Source organism: Ixodes scapularis, unplaced genomic scaffold (genome assembly GCF_016920785.2).
Source record: "Ixodes scapularis isolate PalLabHiFi unplaced genomic scaffold, ASM1692078v2 ptg000972l_1__unscaffolded, whole genome shotgun sequence".
NCBI lineage: Eukaryota > Metazoa > Arthropoda > Arachnida > Ixodida > Ixodidae > Ixodes > Ixodes scapularis.
In genome coordinates this window covers 254,282-274,530 of record NW_024610076.1, presented here as the reverse complement: position 1 = coordinate 274,530, position 20,249 = coordinate 254,282, and the positions used below count along the sequence as shown (strand labels likewise).

Genomic DNA, 20,249 nt, shown 5'->3' with positions numbered 1-20,249 from the left:
ATACCTCCCACGAACTGTTATAGCTAGACAGTGACGTGCAGTCTGTCAGAATAAGAATGGCATACCAATAACAAAGTGTACATACCGTGTTACGAAGGTAATCCATACGGCGTTTATTTCAGCTCTGTATCACACAAAACAAGAAGATAGAATCGACGAGAGTCCCTTTTCGACGAGTGTTCGTCAACACTGCCTCGGAAAACAAGGGGAAGAGATTGACCTCACCTCTTAATCTAAAATTGAGGTCAGCGATCAAACTATAATACGGGAAGGGTCCACAAGGGTCGCGCGGGCATATTCCATTCAGCACGCCAGCCGGTCGTAGGCAGACGGTCTTGCGACGAAGCAACGCTGCACCGAGTCGGTGTGCCTGCTAAGCCTATATTCTGAGCAGCTCGCTTCGTCGGAGTCGGTAAATTCGTATCCAGCGCTCTTGTTCGTCGTGGTCTGTTTTAAGTTCTTTTTTTCTTGCTGCTTGAAGTCGGTACGCGCGAGAAGAACACGTAGAAAAATAAACGTTCAGTCAGTCATAGTTTTGAGAGGAAGAAAATCAAAGGAAATAAACGTTCGTCGGTCGTCGCCACCCAACTTCCACGTCGTGCTTCCACGTAACTGAAGTCGGCCCTGCCCTACTGCGCACGCGCAGTAGTTGCTTCGTTTACCACACGATAGATGGTGCTTGGCTCTCAGCATTATCAAATATGGCAATTTTCGCCACACATCTCTAATTATGCTACAAAATGTGAATCTGAATATTATTTAACAAAACTTTTAGGAAACATTCGCCAGCTATTTATCGTTTACGATCGCGGTGCTGGTGAGGCAGGCTCTTACCCAATAGGCGACGTGGATTCGGCTGACGTGCTCCGTTTCTGCGGATGCGTCGTAGTGAAAAGGCGAAGGAAAGAAGGCGCAAAAGAGTCCAGATTTCTTTTAAAAGTTCTATAGCAAATAATTTTTTTTGGCTCCCTATTTTTGTGTTTATTTTCACACCTTTTACGACGTGCGGTGGATGAAATTCGATTTTAAAATCATTTCATGGTCCCTTTAATACACCCTGTACACCTTTTCCGCAACGGCGCAGCCATCTTGAATGGCGACACTTTGATTTTCACACTGTCTTGCGTTTTTTTCTCGTATATTTTCTCGCCTATTAAAGGTTGAAAAGTCTTATTATTTTTTCGTCCCGAATATCAGATATGGAACCCACGTGAGTGAGAAGAAAATGAAACGAAAAACGTCGGGGCGTTTGAGGGCCATGTTTAGAGTGCATGCTCAGAACGAGCTCGCGTTAATGGCCGCTAGGAGCGGCAGTCTTGATGGCGAGGAATGCACGCGGCAAAAGAACTGCGGACGCTCGCCGTCAGCACGCCCTCAGAAGTCGCGCTCGCAGCTATGGCCGGCAGTGAATACACCCTATACACGGGGACAACTTTGGGCGCCTACACTAGAATGTGGCTATGCAGTCGAAAATATGGGCGCACGGGCGCTCGTGCACCTTGAGTGGTGATCAAAGCTATTTACGATCAATGTTACTTTCTTTTTTTTTTAACTCCACAGAAAAGTGTCCTCGAATGTAGACAGAAAAAATAGTGCAAAGTTGTGCAAGCCGTCGACTGTAGCTTGCGCAGATGGGAGAGACATAGCGGAAGCCGCATGGCCCTCGCATCACGAATACCAGCGCTCGCGGCATCGCCACGGGTTCCGCGGTATGATTGTGATAAATGCAGCTCCGACCCATAAGCTCGCCCCTTCTACAATATTCGACGCCATGATTGTGCCTGGATGCATCTTCCCACGTCCCGAAACAGAAAGTGCGTTGCTAGCGTCGGCCGTCGTTTCACGACGCATCGGACCCCGCCAGATTGTCAGTTGGTGACCTCAGTTGAGCTCAACACCCGTTGGAAGTTCAAAGACACTTGGCGCCCATTTGTAATTCCGGCCAACGGCCACAGCTAACTATCGTTGCCTCAACGAAAGTTGAGAGGGCGTGTTAACGAGGATATTGACGAAATTTGACCAACATGCTTTCATTTCACTGCGTCGGACCATGTCAAGTTCAATGCTGACGCAGCTAAGCCAAGCACGCCCAGAAAAAAAGGCACACAATCAAAACGCATTCACTGCGCGCGAAAAAGACACCAGGGGGCCGAGCGAAGCAGAATTGCTCCACATGGGCTCCTGCCCTTTTTAGGCAGTTAACGCGAAAGTACCAAAATATCCTTATAATCTTCAGTGTCATTCAATTCACCAGGAAAAGCGGCACCGAGGGATACCACAGCTGTACAAGTGAGTGAATTTTTCGGCCAAATTTCCACCTTGGAAAGATCTACCTCGTATGCGGAGAGCTAAGCCTCACCAGGAATACAAGCGGTCGCCATCTTGGCTATACTCGAACACGGGGCACCCGCCGAGAAAAAGAAATAAGCGAGACCCAACGCCGAAACCCGCTTTGCGCGCGGGCCTTCGGGCCCCACAAGCATGATACATACGCAAGTAACAAAGCAGGGAATGAACAACGAGATAGACATGGAGAACAGCGCGAGTACCAGAACGAGCGGCACGCACATGGAGTTCGATGAAAACAGCGGCAGGACGCTGAGCCAGCCTGGCCCGTGGTACGAAGTTCTCAAAGAAAGAAAAAGCCAGAAAATAGCGGATGAGAACCGCATAAAAGTAAACAGCAAGGCGAACAGCGCCCAGAATCTAAAAGAAGAGACGAGTGGGCTGACCAACCCAAAGATGCAACCGACCAACAACCAACTGCAGCAACAGCGACGCGGGGACGGAAGAACCCGCGGAGGCAACAACACGCCACCAAGGAAACGCATGTTGCCACCATTACCAGAGGATAAATACAAGGTAGTATACAGACCAAGAACGGGCCTCAAGCTTTCTTCGTGGTCTGATAAAAGCCTCACGCAAGGCATCGCCACAGCAGGCGGTTTTCCATTCAAAGACTTCTACTCGAATGTGACGATCCAGACGCAATGGGCTCAGAACTTGATCATCGCAAGTACTGCGGACGAGGACTACGCCATGAAGCTGAGCATGATCACCCAGATACAGCTAGGCGCGGCCTTGTACGAACTCATGCCTTACCTAAAACCGCTCCCGGGCACCGTACGAGGAGTGGTGCACGGAATAGAAGCAGGAACAACAGAAGAGGAACTTAAAGAACTTATCTCAGTCAACGGCTACAGCATTCTGCACGCAAGAATGCTCGGAAAATCCAGCTCGGCGCTACTGACGTTTGAGGGACCGCACGTGCCATTCTACGTGAAAGCGGGTAGCGTGTTCACCCGATGCCGGCCCCACCGCAGATCCGTGCAGTACTGCAGAGCCTGCGGGAATGTCGGCCACAGACAGGACGTCTGCCCCAACCCGGACACAAACAGGTGCAACCGATGCGGAGCGGAAACTCCTCAAGACAATCACGAGTGTCAGCCTAAGTGCAAGCTGTGCTACCAACCCCACGAAACGGCAAGCAAGGAATGCCAGAAACGACTCAAACCAAGTCCCCCACCGTTACACGTGAGGGAAAGAAGCAAATCGCAAAGTAAACAAGCCGCTTGGACGGGAGTTGCAAACGACCACCCTTTCGAGCAGCAGCAACGGACGTCATTGCCGCAGGACAGAGTGGTGAGCTGGCCCCAGCTGGGGTCCCATTCTCCCAATGCTCCAGACCCCTTTCCCCCACTGCCGGTCACGCAGCAGGATTCAAGTAACGCGCATTTCGAGCAGACCATAGACACACTTAAGAAACAGAACGCGGAGCTAATCTGGCGCTTAGAAAACAACGAAAAAAAAAGCGAAGGCTAGGGAACAGGCCCTTGAGCAGAAACTGCAACAGTTTATAGAGCAGATGCAGAAACAGCAGCAACAACTGCCGCAAATACCACCGCGAGCTCCGACACCTCTGCCGGAGGACCTCGAACAAAAAATGGAATATCACATGAACAAATTAGATGAGAGGATCGATCAGAAGATTGATCAGACAATGAGCCAGATGACAAAAGCAGTTGAACATAAAATGAACAAAATGATGGAAACCGTGAATAAGGTCTTTGAAAACGTTAATCCAACCATCATCCAAATGAGTACGACCCTCAACGCCAAGATTGATCGAATGGGGGAGACCCTCAATGCCCAGATGGGCAAGATGGGTGATGAGCTCAACCAACGTATTTCCGACCTTGAGAAGGAAAGGGAACAAGCCCGAAAGAAGCCGAAAACGTCGCCAGGAGGGGATGCGCTGACAGAAGAAACGATCAGAACCCACAATGGAGAGTAAAGAGACGGGAAAGAAAGACGCGGCCCAAATCCTCAAAATCTGGCAGTGGAATTGCCGATCGATTAACCGGAAAAGACAAAATCTACTACAATTTATCAGCCTTCATCAACCGGATATCATCGCGCTACAAGAAACAGAAACAGACACCATAAAGATACGGGGCTACGAGACACACATAGCCGAAGGAAGAAACCGGACAGCCATCCTCACCAAGAAGCACCACACAGCACAACAACACCAAATCAGCCACAGAATTGAGCACACTTTGATAGAGATGATACCACAAAAGAAGACATTACAGAGTCTATTTATCCTGAATGTTTACAGCCCGCCCTCGGACAACCTAAGGGACTTGGACAAGCTCCTGAGGGAGGTAAAGAAAGTTACCAAAGGGCAGAAGATACTCGTAGTTGGGGACTTCAACGCACCGCATGTAGCGTGGGGATACCACAAAACCAACAAGAAGGGCACGGATGTGCACAACGCGGCTCAGCACCACCAACTGACGCTGTGGAACGACCCTCAGTGTCCAACCAGGATTGGAAACAGCATCTCCAGGGACACAAGCCCCGACTTAACTTTCTCGAAGGGCATACGGCAAATTGAATGGACGAGGCTGGAAGAAACCCTAGGAAGCGATCACTATATAATTCAAACCGAACTCCGACACAACAAGACTCCATTGAGAACGGGACAAGCGAAGATCACGGACTGGACCGCGTTCCGAAAGGTGGAACACCCAGCGGACATGGACGATATTGAAGAATGGACCAGGCAAGTGATGGAAGAGGTAACCAAGCACACCAAGACGATACAACTCACTTCGGACAACCCCGAAGTTGACCCGCACTTACTCCACCTCTGGGAGGCCCGACAGGGCCTCCTAAAAAGATGGAAGAAACAAAAGAGAAACCGCAAGCTCAAGGTCCGCATTGCCCTGTTGACCAGGGAAGCTGAGGAGTACGCAGAGAAACTCGGAATACAAAACTGGAATCAGCTATGCGACCGGCTACAGGGTACCCTGAGCAATCGCAAAACATGGGCAATACTTAGGTCGCTGCTGGCAAAGACGGAGTCAAAGAAGGTCACGTGCCAACATATTCAACGCCTCATCCACAACTATCAGGGTTCAGAGGAAGACGTGCTCCAAGCCATCACTGAAAAATACATTGGCAACCAACAACAACAGACGACGACGATCACTCACCTGGACTACGAGGAAAAATCTAACCCAGAGTTGGATCAACCCTTCAGCAGGGCAGAGATAGTGGCGGCGCTCAGGAACTTGACGAGAAACACGACCCCAGGAAGGGACAGAGTTAACAACAAGACGCTCCGTAACCTGGACGACAGAGCCACGGAGTGTCTCCTTAAGCACATCAATGAGAGCTGGGAGACCGGGAAGATACCGGCATGCTGGAAACACGCGGATGTGACAATGATCCCAAAACCGGGCAAACCGATCACTGTGCAGAACCTGAGACCAATATCCCTCACATCGTGTGTGGGGAAGCTATTCGAGCACATGGTACACAACAGACTATCCCCGTATCTCGAGGAGAACGAATTCCTCCCTAACACGATGTTTGGATTCAGACCTCTTCTATCGACCCAAGACATCCTTCTTCAACTCAAAGAGGATGTAATAGACAACCTCAGCAGGCAGCACAAGAGCGCAATTCTAGCATTGGACGTCAAAGGGGCGTTTGACAACATCTCCCACAGTGCGGTGCTAGACAGCTTACAAAGGACAAACTGCGGCCAAAAGACTTACAATTTCGTCCGTGACTTTCTCACAGACCGGACAGCGACCATAGGCCTGGGAAACCTAAGGACCGAACAGATCAAGGCTCCACAAAAGGGAACCCCTCAGGGATCGGTGATCTCACCGTTGCTTTTCAATATTGCAATGAGGGGTCTACCGCTCCTTCTAAAAGACATTAAAGGTCTCAGCCATGCAATCTACGCGGACGACCTTACCATATGGACGACGTCGGGGTCGGCAGGAATGCAGCAAGACGCTCTGCAAGAAGCGGTGAACAGGACCGAGAGATATTTGAAAGATTGTGGTCTCTCGTGCGCTCCGGATAAATCGCAACTTTTGGTGCTAAAAAAGAGGGCGAGAGGTCGTCCTCCACCGGAAACACCAGACCCCGTACTAACCCTACACGAAGATAACATCCCACAAGTCGACGTGCTCCGTGTCCTGGGAGTAGTATTTCAGAAGGATGGTGCAGGGATCGCCACAGTGCAAAAACTCCAAGAAACAGTCACACAAGTTACGCACCTATTAAAACGGGTAACAAACAGAAACCACGGCCTCAAGGAGCAAGACACTTTGAGAATCATTCAAGCACTCGTCATCAGCAGAATAACGTACGGGACCCCGTATCTGGGGCTCAAAAACAGCGAGCGCGAGAAGATTAACACACTCATTCGCAAGACATACAAACTGGCCTTGGGGCTTTCCCCAACAACCTCCACAGAGAAACTACTCCGATTGGGTATACATAACACATGGGAAGAGCTGGCAGAAACACACAAGGTGAGCCAGGTTGAAAGACTTAAGCTCACCAGGACGGGCAGGGACACCTTAAGAAGACTGGGCTACGCAATCGAAGACGAGTCAAGAAGTAAGCAAAGGATTCCATTACAACTAAGAGACAATATCACAGTTGCATCCATTCCTCGCAACATGCATCCAGAACACAACAAAGAACGACGAATGGCAAGAGTGAGAGCACTGAGAAAGACCTACGAGAGAGACGATGACCGCGTGCGGTACACAGACGCAGCGAAATACAAGGGAAAGAAAGCACACGCGATTAGCGTGGTAAACAACAAGGGAGAAGAAATCGCGGCGGCCTCCGTGAGGACCCCAGACACGGACTCAGCAGAGGAGACAGCAATCGCTCTTGCGGCGACGACAGGCAAGGAACTCCTCACGGTAATAACAGACTCATAAGCCGCCTGCAGAAATTACCAACTAGGCCGAATATCACGACTGGCCCTCGAAACGTTAAAAAAAATCGAAGATCCCCCCGAGTGGTCATAGTCTGGACCCCAGGACATGAAACCCTAGCGGGTAATCTAGCGGCGCATGCCGCTGCCCGAGAACACTCTCTCCGGGCTACCTCGCTGGGCGACCGTGTTCCAGCGGATACAGACGAGGGCGTTCCAAAAAGATGCACCGACATTCTAGCGCATTACAGACTAGGAAGGAGAACCTACCCTCCCCCACACCCTACAATATCCAGAGAGGACGCCGTGACACTTAGACAGCTACAAACTAACACTTTCCCGCACGGCACATTATTTCACGCAATGTACCCAACTCAATATGACTACGACTGTAAAAACTGTCGAGTGCCTAACACTCTCTACCATATGGTATGGGAGTGCAAGCACAACACCTCCATACCCCCCATTTCCCGACCAACCGCGGAGCAGTGGGAGGACCAGCTGACCAGCTCAAAACCTGAGGACCAGTCCCGACTGGTGAACAGGGCCAGACTGGCAGCGCGGGACCATGGCATCCTGGACTGAGGCAGCCACCCACCTGGGGACGACCCACAAGCTTTCGTCTGCTCAAGTTATAATAAAGTCTATTCCTCCTCCTCCTCCACTGCGCGCGGAAGGTTCAGACGTTGATAGCCGCAATAATAGCGCCACCGGGATATATAACTTTTTTTTTTTTTTTGGCGCTGCTTGAATGGCTTTTTTTGGATCGTAGCCTAATATTGCGGTCGCACTAAGTGTGAAGCTAAGTGGAAAGAGCATTCCAGGAATCGCGCTCTCAAAGCTGCCATCATTTCCTTCTGGGCTGTGAGCACACATTCTCGACACACGCAGAATGTCTCTTGGGCGAAATATCAGATGTCCGCGGACGCGTCCACAGCCCCAGTGGGTCGGCATTTTTCGCTCAAGTGCACGATAAGCGCTGGGTGGTTGTATATAGAAGAGCATTCACATAAACGTTGACAATATTTTCTTTCCCGGTCTCTCGAGTTTTTCCGTTCGTATAAAAGGCAATAAATGTTTCATTACGATTAAAAAAAAAAAACACGCAAAGAACAGAAAGATTTTTTTTTTTTTTTAAGGCGAAAGCATCAACTGTCCCACGGAGCGAAGCCAGCGTGTCTGTAACCATCTGGAGCAGCGAAACGGCAGTTAAATTCCCATTGACCCAAAGCACAGCAACGCACTTTCTTCGTAACGGAAGCCATCGGGGCGCTCAAGGTCTAAGCGGACGCGGCTCAGAAATAAAACACAAAGAAGAGCACAGCAACGCAGATTCATCGTCGCGGAAGGCGTGGAGCCGGCGGGGTTCGCCGAGCCTGCGAGGTGGTGGAGCTGGATGTCACCGCCGGGGCGACTTGTGAAAGAGGAAGATGTGGCGCGCTGCTTGTAAAAATGCGCTGCGTGTAGGAATGCTTTCGCTTGCATAACCGTAAGAAGTCTTAAATGCCTTTAGCCTACGCCGGCAGTTCGCGCAGTGTCTCGCGTTCGAACGCCGGACGCCAGCGTTCAGCGTTCGAACGCGTTCGAAACGTGAGTAGTGACGAAGACAGCCAGCCTTCGCACCTACCCCCTAGCCGTTCGTCGCAGAGCTCGGCGCTCAGATGTTCCTCCGCGCTCTCCTCTCCTCCTCTCCCTTTGTTTCTCTCCGTATAGTCACGGCCAGGATGAGAACGGCAGGGACGAGTTCCAGTTAGATAACGCTTTGGCGTCTCATGGGCCTCGCGTGTGCAGGCACTGTCAAAGCACGACGAAAAGCGAGGAGCGAAAGCGAGAGAGGCACTGCCATTCTTATACTCTTTTTTTTTTTTTTTACCAACTCTGTTCCTTCTATTATAGACAACTTGAATCACTCCTTGGAACAGTATGGTCAGGCTGCTTTTTCACCATACACGCTCGTAGCAATTTCGCATTTTATGTATGTGCGAAACTCGCGGTAATTCTCATGGCCTTATTACACCAACAGCTATGTCATGCATCTGTCTCTCCTTACGTTTCTAGCAATATTGGAGCTACTTGGTACATTTCGGTCCTTGTAGCTCTCCTGCCGTGAAACGCCGATCAATCGATCGATTTTGCATCATTTCGTCCGCAAATCAAAAATAAAAATGCGAAAGAATCTAACGTTTAACGGCTACAATTTCGCTCGCTTGCTTTCGACGACTTTTGAATTGAGAAGGTCGTACTGATGAACATATGAGCCACCTTCCCGCCTCATTACTGTACATATACACGCGTTAAAATTGCCGAGGTGCAGCGGCATCCCACGCTGCGCTGGTAAGCGAGCGAACCGTCTGACCTGCAACAAAGTTTATAATTTTCTCTTTTTTATTTCAGAATACAGAATGCAACCTTTGTCGTAATGCACGTTACCCCGCTCGAGGCTGAAAATATAACTCCAAAAGTAGCCACGCTTCCCAACCCGAAAGATGATCTGGTACAGGAAACATTTCATTTCTGATCCATTAAACTGCGCCGTCAATTGAGAGTTCGCAATGCAACTGGAAGGTATTGCGTACCGCTAAACGTTTCCGTTTGAAGTGTCTATTTTTGACCCAAAAATAAAACGTATATGTTTTTGTTTTGTTTTTATTGAGGCGGTTTTCCGCATGAATTAGATTCAAGCACTTATACCCTTTCTCGCAATCGTTACTATCCTTCGTTTCATCCCAAGTCCGTGCGCGAGCAATACCAGGAACACGTGGGCCCAAACAACCTTTTTGAGAAGCGTTGGATGACGGCATTCCTTGTGTTCTTATGCATGTGTCTGCGCCAGCTGATCGAGTTCAGCGCGAGAACTATAGTTGTTGACTCCGTTCGGTGCGTGTGCGTGTAGAGGGAAGGGGGGCGACCCGCCCCTCTCCCTCCCCCCGTCTCTTTTCTGTGCTCTCTTGCTTTGACGCCACGTACTTTCACTTTCAGGACAAGTCCTTAGCGAGTCTTAGCGGGGATGTGAGCAAGTTCAAGTTTTGCGCCATGCTCACTGCGAGTGTTTTCAAAGGGTCGGACGGTGCACTGTTGGAAAAACCAGGGGACCCAGTAAAGAATCTTTCCTCTGTGGCCGTACAAAAAGTGAGCTACTGCTTTATCTGTAGCAGCTTGCCTCCCATGAACAAACTATTTTAAATACGTCTTAAGGCCCAAACGAACATTTGCGCTTGAGTTCGTTTGACTGCGCAGCGTCAAGGAACGGAAGCGAGTCACCGGCAGCACATCTGTGCTTCGCATGAAGCGCGGAATCCAACTCAAGGAGTAGCTTGGCACGCGACATATGTAGCAGAGAGGTTCCGGTTTCTCGCAGCCGCAACGCAGCCAAGCGCACTCAAACGCTCTCAAACGCAATCGTTGGTAAGAGCCTTTACAAATCACTGGCTTGTATGGTCCTGCTAGCTAAGACAAATATCTAAAGAAAAGAAAATTGTATTATGTTTAGTAGTTTGTATACTAAATTAAGCGTCTGTCTGCACCTAACGAACTCTGTAACTGTAGAAATTATTCCGAGAAAACTTGCTTTACATATTCTAGTACTCTTTCTTTAATGTTGTGCCTTCCCAAAAAATAATGCAAAATTCGCGGTGGCTTAGCTCGGCTATGCTAGGATATACTTAGCGTCAGCTTATGCACACAAAATTAGAGGTGCTATCAAACGGCTCCGGTGCAGCGTTAGATATGGCTACTGCGTAAGGGAGGCGCACAGCTGGGCACGTGGTGGCGCCAGTGCGTCTGCCGCGGCTATGACGTCACTCCTCTGGAAGTCGCAGACCGGCGAGGAGCGCTTTGCGACGGCGGAAAAAAGCGCGCGTCGGCGGCGGCTCCGGCGCGCCTGTTGTCCGCCGTTTGACGTCACTGCTTCTCGCGCATGCGCAGCACGGCTCTTTGGGAGACACGCGAAACTGCTCAACCTCGGCCAGTGTAGCTAACGCTACAAAACAAAAATACACTTCATGCACGTGCAGAGTGGAATGCCGATCGCTCTGAGAAGTAGAACGATTATCAATTAGTTTGCACGGAGCTGCCCATGCTCGAGCTAAGCTATCGTTCCGCGTCAGTACTAACTGCTACGCTTTTATCTTTCTAGGATATATGCAACACATCGCCAGTGCTCGACCCCACGGCAATGGCTTTATACAGCGTCGTCAGGTCGAACTTCTACGGATTCGATAACCCGACCACGATTGCCACAAAGGTATGAACCGCGAGAGTAACAACGTTGATAACAAAACGTACGGCCGGATTGTTTGGGTGAAATATAGGGTCAACATGCATTTAAAATGAGTTTTCTTTTTTTTTTTTTGCTATACTTTGTTTTAATCTAAGTGCTACATAATCAAGCAGGTCCAAAAGTGCGGCGTCATGGCGCTGTTCGCTTTTGCGCGTCTGCTGCCAGCGGCCAAACCAATCACGCGGATGAAAAATTACGCTAGATTTATCGTGCTGACAAAGACTAGGGGCGCATACTGTGCCCTGCACAAACCCCAGAAAGGCACTATTTTTATTATCTTTTTCTTTTTTTTTTTACAGTAATTTTAAGTTTTTCTTTATCTTTCCCCGGTGAATTTATCAAAAAAAAAAAAAAAGAAAACTTGGTTTGCATAAAAAAAAAAAAAAAAAAAAATAATTGCGTAGAGCTTCCGGCGTGTCGCTCGTTCGTGACGGTCTCTCCTGACAGTTGCATCGTAGAGAACGATCCATAAAAACATTCGGCGTTAAAAGCGCAGAGTCATTCAGCCTACGCTGCGAGTGATTGGTTTGTAGCCGGTGACAGCGGAGACGCAATAAGGACCAACGCCGTGACAGTGCAATTTTGGGCGCTGCTTTGATTGGCTTTGTTGAGTCGTGCAGTGTGGGCTGCGTGTCATACTTGCGCCTCATTTACACAGACGGTTTAACCGCAATCGCGAAGCGGTTATTATCTGGTCGGATACTACTTTTAGAAGTCACGACAGCCAACCCAAATGACAAATTCAATTCCGCTGGAACAAAATGGCGTCATTCGGTTCAAACCTCTGCTGTTCGCCGCCCATTCGCTTCCGGCTTCCTAACACCTGTACCGTCACGCAGTCAGCGCATCAAAGAATGTTGCTACTTGTAGGAAGGTCTTTTCGGGGCTTTTTGTTCAGTGCAGTTTCAAGCGCGTTCGATGATGAAAACGAGCGGATTCGCGTCGAGGTTGCGATTCGAATACCGGCGTGATTGCAGCATTCAGCCGGGGTCACAGCTCCATCGCACAAAAGACAGTCTGCAACCACGAGTCATCGCAATAGACCCCTTCCGAAACGCACGCCCCGATTATTAGAAGGTCGAAACCCCTGCACAATGGCGGAACGACTGCATCAAGGAACTGCAGCCCCGTCGGTGCTATTTCAGGAGTAATAGAGAATGACATTTAATATTAGATAAGACAGAAAAAAACATAAAACGTTGTAAAATTAGGTCAACCACTGTCAACCGCACACAGACACTCGTCTGGAGGTAATGAAGAGATGTTGCCGGGTAGCAGATTCCAACGTTTGATTGATCTAGGAAGCAAGATGTATTTAAACATGTCGGTACGTGCATAAAACGGTGAATTTTTTTGGTCATGGTGGCTCCTTGTTGATGACGCTATGTGAAACCTCACATATGGGTCTAATTAGGTGAGACGTGGCGAGTTAACCGGACCGTATAGGACTTTAAAATTCCTAAGAAACGTTGAACTGCCCGCGTCGCGGGCTGCTTGACGTTCGATCTTTTTGTTCGTGTTCTGCGGAGGCCGAGCAGGCCACGAGCCCTGGTATTCCCTGGTTCTCACAGTGGAAGATAACACACAAAGGGTAAGCATCCTAAACAGTCAATTAAAGCAAAAACTTCCAAGAAAAGTCGGCGAACTCCGAATGCACAATGCTGGTGGGAAGTCACGCTGACCGGGTTTCCACAGCTCAGGCGGGTGGCAGAAATGTCTGGCCGATAGGGGTCGCTCGGTTCGCAAAATGGCGGCGGCAAGAGAGCTCTTTTTGCAACGGTCTATGCTGACCAAGCCTGACAGATCGCCACGAGAAGCGGCTGCCAAAATGAAAAAAAGTGAAGCGGCAGACAACGAATGAGAGGGGAGCCATGTGACTGGCGATCGGCTGCTGCGAGACGCCGAAACACACTTCTCCCGAGCGAACAAGTGTGTTTCGGGTCCTCGCTGCTGGAGAAACTGTGCGCTGACGTACAGGTTCCCCGAAAAATGGCTCTTTTATGTTTTGTGCTACCTGATCTTCGCGCTCCAAATCTACGACCGGGCACTTAATGGCTCCATCGTCGAACTGCCAGGCTTTGTGAGTATAAAGGAGGCTATGGTTCATCTTTTGAAGGTATGTGTAACACGATATTCAAACAGTATTGTCCAGAACGCGATGAGCAAGCGTTCCAAAATGCCTCTTTGGCGCGTTGGAACGCAAGGTGTGGATAGCCAATCAGAGGGCAACATAAAGAACGCCCTGAAAACGCGCGATTACGAGGCAGTCAAGCGTGCGCCGTCAATTGGATGAGGTCGAGGGGAAACAAGAGCGCGCGGCCATATTGGGCGGGTGCAGAAGCGCACCCGATGTGCAAGGAGCAGACGAACTTGCGCGTCGTATAGGCCCTTTGAGCAACGCAAACGGCGCCCCGCGCTTTCGAGTTGCTGACGAGGTTCTGCTAAATTTTCTTTACCGCTTCACTTTGCTCAAACGTGTTTGAGACCTGCCACTGAAACACACACACTGGGAACGGTCCGTTGTGACGTTTCGACCGCGACGAACGCTGGCTTGAACACCGGGCCAGAAGCTCTTCGCTTCAATCCGTTCATACAACAATTACTGCCCCCGTTGAGGCACGAAGCTAGGGTCAATGACGAAACAGTATCTAAGTGACAAGCGTAGTGCAAGCGCCAAGTTTTACATAATGTGGCGTACTCCGTAAACAACTTTACAAAAACTCAAGCATGTTTCCCATGGAGAAGCGTGCAAAACCGGGACCGCGACAGGCTCACATTTGCCGCATATTGAGGAGCCATCCGGTGTCGCCGCTTGCAACCAAGGAAAGGCCTTTATCTTCCAGCGGTGACGCGTGCAGTGTCCACATTTATCTACATATCTTACGTTGTCGTTGAGGCAAAGGGTGCCATGCCACGCTTAGGCGTGCATGACTGGTAGGTGTGCTATCAGTGGTTATCAGAAGCGAGCTCAAGCGGTCACGAGAGTAATGGTTTGGTAGAACCACGGAACCAAACGTTCAAGGGAATGTTGAGACAGGTAATTGCTGAACATGGGAAGAGGATGGGACAGGTATGTACCCTGCCTGCTGTGGGCATACCGAGAAGTACCAAGCGAAACGACAGGGGTGTCGCCATTCGAGTTAATGTATGGTCGTGTCCCTAGTGGTCCTCTGGCTATTCTTAGAAAATCCTGGACGTAAGAATGGACCCCCCTTCCCGGTGACGTTAAATCAAGGCGTAGAAAAATATCTCCTGAACCCGAGGAGGCAAATGATGAGTCTTGGAAAAATAGCAGACGAACGGGCACAGGGGCAGCAACGGGCATATGCCACACAGTACAACCTAAGGGCAGTACCAAAGTCATTCCAAAAACAAGTGGTGCTAATGTTAAACACAGAAGCTACAAGCAAAATGAAGGCCAGGTGGGTGGGTCCGATAACGATTGTTGAACGGAAGAGGGACAACAGCTACGTTGTTGAGCTAAATGGAGGACAGAGGAAGTGGGTACATGCGAATAAGTTGCGTCCCTACTATGCAAGAACAAACGCTGTGGGGGTGATTTTTGAAGATCGGTACTTTGGGAGCTTGGAGGAGACCCCATGTGACGGAAAAGAAAATCAAAGTAGCACGGTAAGTCAGACGGGTATCCAGCTAACGAACTTGAGTGAGGGACAGAGGCAAACGGAAAGCGGCATTTTCAAATACGCCAGGAAGGAGCGCGATGGGACGGCACAAAATAACGCTGATCGAAAATGCTACAATGAAAGGGATCTATCCCTACCGGGTCCCCATGAAACTTCGAGAAGAAGTGGATCATCAGATACAATAATTGATAGGTTGGGGACTGATCTATCCAAAAGAGTCCATTTTTGCACATCCGGTTGTATGTGTCGCCAAGAAAGATGGGAAAGTTAGGTTGTGTATAGATTATAGGCCATTAAACTCGGTAACTGAAACAGACGTCTTTCCAATGCAAAACGTAAAAGAACTGTTGTGGCGCGTAGCAAAAGCCCAATTCATCTCGGACTTGGACCTAACCAGAGGGTACTGGCAAATTAAAATAGAAAAAAGTCTGAGCACTCTACCGCGTTCGTAAACTGATCAAGGCCAGTACGCGTGGACTGTAATGCCATATGGGCTTAAACATTCAGCAGCGACGTTCCAAAGAGCAATGAACGAGGTGTTAAGACCTCATGCACTGTATGCCTGCGCACACATTGATGACATCGCAGTTTTTTCTAGCAGTTGCCAAGAACACGTGGAACAGCTTGGCAAGGTGCTAGCCACATTAGAAGCTACCGGGCTTACAATCAACCTGGAGAAATGTCGGTTCGAGCAAGGCAGAGTAAAGTACCTAGGCCATGAAATAGGCTCTGGATTTTACGCACTAGACCCAGAAAGGGTTGCCGCGATTCAGAACTTAAGACTGCCAGAGAACAAAAAACAGTTGAGGAGTCTCTTAAGATTGATTAACTATTATGGAGATTATATTGAAGGGTATTCAGAGATAGTGCTTCCACTGACAGTGTTGACGAGAAAGGAAGCATCGAATGCACTCCCATGGGCTGAAAAAGAAAAAGACGCCTTTGAAACGGCGAAGAAGAAATTGATGGAACTGCCGAAACTTGCAGCCCCATCTTTAACGCGGAGGTTTATTTTGTCGACAGACGCGTCGGAAAGAGCTTCCGCCGCGTGCTTATCGCAGAAGAGCGACGGCGGGAAAGAAGGGCCGGTTTCGTCCTTGAGCCGAAAGTTGAGTGGTACACAGAGTAGGTGGTCAACAACCGAGAGAGAAGCATTTGCAATTGTGTGGGCACTAGAACAGTTGGAAACTTGGTTGTTCAGATTGGAAATTTTAGTTCGCTCTGATCACAATCCATTGCGGTACGTAGGAACATTGCCTCCAAACAGCGCACGATTAACACGCTGGGCATTTTCCCTGCAAAAGTATAGTCTACAGATAGAAAATGTGAAGGGGACCAAAAATGTGCCGGCAGACGCCCTATCCCGACTGGGTCGGGACTGATCATTTTGGGGCTGTAGCGAGACGAAACAGTCGGGTTGTTCAAAGTGCAAAGTGACGCGGTTTTTGTAACTGTCGTTTATTTTACCCGTTATTCGGGTCTCTTCTACTATATGTATCCTATTTGTTGGAAAAAAAAGAGTGTGAAGTGACTCTGTTTTTGTAACTACTGTTTATTTTCCTCGTCATTCGGGTGCCTTCCACTATGTATCATGATTTGTGTACTACATGCTGTGTATGTAGGCCTCTGTTATCCTAAGAATGTGTAAAAAAAAGGGTTTCAGATGAAGGATAGACATGTCATGCCACGCTTAGGGGTGCATGACTGGTAGGTATGCTATCAGTGGTTATCAGAAGCGAGCTCAAGCGGTCATGAGGTTGATGTTGCTAGCGGATGGAACAAGGTGATAAATAAGCCGAAAAAGGGGTTTTTGGCTAGGCTAGATCCGGGCGGTGGTGACGGAAGGTTGTATCTCGACACGACGGGATGGAATAAATCATCTGAAACTATTTGAACAAGAGTTTTCACTAAGGGATGCGTGTTTGGCGGGTAGAGAAACGAGCGAGGTGCTCGAACAGCAGAGGGATCTGCACGTCGTATAGCCCCTCGCGCGACTCCAAGGACGCAACGCCTTTGAACTCGCGAACAGATCTCAGCTACATTCTCTCTTCCAACTTGCCTTCGTCCACGGTGGAAGAAACACATTTAGGTGATGACTCAGGCCGCTCATTTTTTCGGGGAGCGAGCGACCAGATCGTGTTCGGAGCTAGCCTCGAACCAGGAGTAGTTTGTTCCGCACCGCCGTGGAGGGTGCTGAGGTATGAGGTCTCTCCTCGGTGGCCAAGGTGTTGGTGGCGTAGCCTGCTCGGCTTTTTTGCGGTGTGGTGGTGGGGTGGTGGTGTGCGGCCAGTGGCCGGGTTCGTGTTTTGCTTGGTGCTGTGTCGATCACAGGTGCCACCATCGTGCACGAAGGTGAGCCTTAACCAGAATAAGAGGAAGAAGGGAGAGAACACAAATTTACGGACTCTGGCGACCTTGGTGGCGGCAGTGAGGTACAACAAAAAGTGTTGACCGAGAGAATTCGGGACCACCGCTGGGGGAAACTACTGGAGCGGTCGGTTTGAGAGGGATCCTATGCTTGGCGCCATCTATGCCCGTGCGAGTGAAGCGCTCGGTGCGCCGAACATAATGTGGTCGCCATGTCGGACACAGACTCATCACCTAAATGTTTCTGCACCGTGCCTTGGTCACAGGTGTTTTCTAGCTGCAACACAGAAAACGTGCGCACTATCACGATAACATATACATCTACAAAAACTTAAACGCTTCTCAAAATGTATGAGCAAGCTCGTGCGCGTGATCCACGAGAATGAAAGATTACGACACTGTCGCTTCCAGGACTAGAACGAATTTAACAAAAAGTACTGCGCCATGTAGTCATATACATTATTGACGCGAACAGATACTTCAAACCTGAAATCAAAATCAATTCGGGCGATAATGCAAATTTGAGCTTTCAGATTTCAAACGTAGTGTCTGGAAAGCATTTTCTATTTTTTGTTTGTATAAGAATATAAGTTTGTGGTGTCAAAAATACCTTAAGAAAACTGCGTTATTTATTCGCTCGTTCAGCACAAATTCTTTCTCGTTTTTTCTCACTTTTAGGTGAGGAGCATACTGAAAGCCCACACAACATTTTGTATTTTGATTTACAACGTCCATCATGACGACGTTAACAACACCTGCGCCAGGGGAAAATTTCCGCTCACAACGGCCGCGAGAAATGCCTTCGACAACACCTAGAGTCATCGGAGTCCTCCCATCATTAGCAGATTCCCCATTCAGTGTATGTGTTTTGATGCGACTGGAAACACCTCAAAGGAGCACGTTTTAAGGTGTATTTGAAACTCGCTCAGTATACCTCTCTTCCGCTGGCAAGAGGACGACATGTATACTGGACGATGTATACAAGAAATAATGCTATACAACGAATAAACGACTTGTGTGAAGATCACCCATATAAAAAGTATATTTAGAAGTTGATTCGTGCTTCATTCCTGCTAGTATTCAGGATCCGAAAAGTGGCGGATCAGCATAACGTCTTCAGCGTTTCGTGACGGCGCCACGCGACCAAGGTGGTCGCTACATTTTTACCACCATATTCAGTGAATTGCGTTCACTTTCAGCACGGCGAACTTGGGCTCACGTCGCAAGAGATCCACCATTGCAGCAGGGCTCTCTCATCTCTTTATGGGTGGAAACAAACGTTGGTTTTTCATCCGTGCTGGGAAGGAGATCGAATAGTCACGCCTCTAGCGTACCGCTTTAGCTCCGGGTCATAAACCGAGTTTTCTTGTTTTTTTGCGATCAAGGAAATCGAAGACGACGATTCGAAGGCCGCTCCTCGTGCGACCATAGCACTGCTCAGATCAGTGCGCTCGTACCCAAACCGTGCTAGGGAAGGTTCAATTGCTTTGTTATGCTATGTTAGTAAACATCGGGCTGTAGGGAGAACCAGCTTGATAAAGCATTCCCTAGAGTTCGATCTCCTGCCCAATACCTGCTCTAATTTTAATGTTTGTGTTTATACCGTCAGGCAAACATCGAAGGACTGGCTAACGCAAGTGCTACGAATAGGCCAATGCACACGCGCGCACACATTCGCGCAACACAAAAACGGAATGCATTTCGTGAAAGGTCCGCATTCTTAACTCCTGTCGCATGCGAATTTCCGCGATCCATTACGTAGGTCATAACATGTGAGCACATTATATTTTATAGAAGTAGTAGTAATTAAGTTGTATCTGTGTTCATACAGCCGGAAGTTAGTCATACTTAATGGGTGTCCGGTGTCTCAGCTCTAGATAAGTAATTTCGTCCGTGCGGTAGAAAGGCTTGCTTGGGGTCTTTAATGTGTACCACACAGTATTGATACACCATTGCACGTCGGTACGATGCTCATATAAATCGAAACAGACATGGGTGCGAATTGAACCTAGGATCCATGATTTCTGCAGCACGAGTTTTTGCTGCACGTGCTCCCAGAGCTGAGGTGGGCTACCTCATCTCGGTCACCGGTCGCCCTATTTAGTTGTGTGCGAACGTTCGTTTGTACATGAACATATTGCGCGCGCGGAGCGCTGCGTCCGTGTTACCTCTTTGCCTGGTCCGCTTCTTTTCGTGCTGTTTTTAATTAAGAACTGGCTTTTCGCGTGGGAGACAGGCACAATAACCGTTAAGCCACGCGCGCAGCTGGCCAAGTAGGGAGCGCGCGCGTGGCCTAACATTTATTGTGCCTGTCTCGCACGCGAAAAGCCAGTTCTTAATTAAAAACAGCACAAAAAGAAGCGGACCAGGCAAAGAGGTAACACGGACGCAGCGTTGACTTGCAACTGAGTTTATTGATTGCAAAATCGCAATATAGACTTGCGTTGTCACAAACAAAAGAGAAGAAAGAACTCAGCCCAGGTGAAACAACGCCAACAAAAAATAAAAAGGCGCCATGACACAGCCGTAAAGAGCAATCCTTAAAAGAACGAGCAAGTCAGGGAATTAGAAAATTCATCTCTTTGCCTGATAGGGCCGCAGAAGGACTGGTTACACATGCTGCGCCCAGCCTCGCTATCTCAAGAGCCTCCAGAATTTCACGAGTAAGCTGGTCCCTATGACGCTTAACAACCTCACGCCGTTG

General features: G+C 49.0%; 1 protein-coding gene and 1 pseudogene across 1 annotated transcript; both read left to right on the top strand.

Annotated features, from left to right (window-relative positions):
• The first annotated feature begins 2,529 nt into the window (after positions 1 to 2,529).
• Positions 2,530 to 7,693, top strand: LOC120841567 (annotated as a pseudogene).
• Positions 7,694 to 9,674: 1,981 nt separating this feature from the next.
• LOC115321064 lies at positions 9,675 to 18,361 on the top strand. The gene is made up of 4 exons (XM_040212480.1): positions 9,675 to 9,749; positions 10,235 to 10,384; positions 11,391 to 11,498; positions 18,224 to 18,361. The coding sequence occupies exons 1-4, from the start codon at positions 9,675 to 9,677 to the stop codon at positions 18,359 to 18,361; spliced, it is 471 nt and encodes a 156-aa protein (XP_040068414.1).
• Positions 18,362 to 20,249: the final 1,888 nt, after the last annotated feature.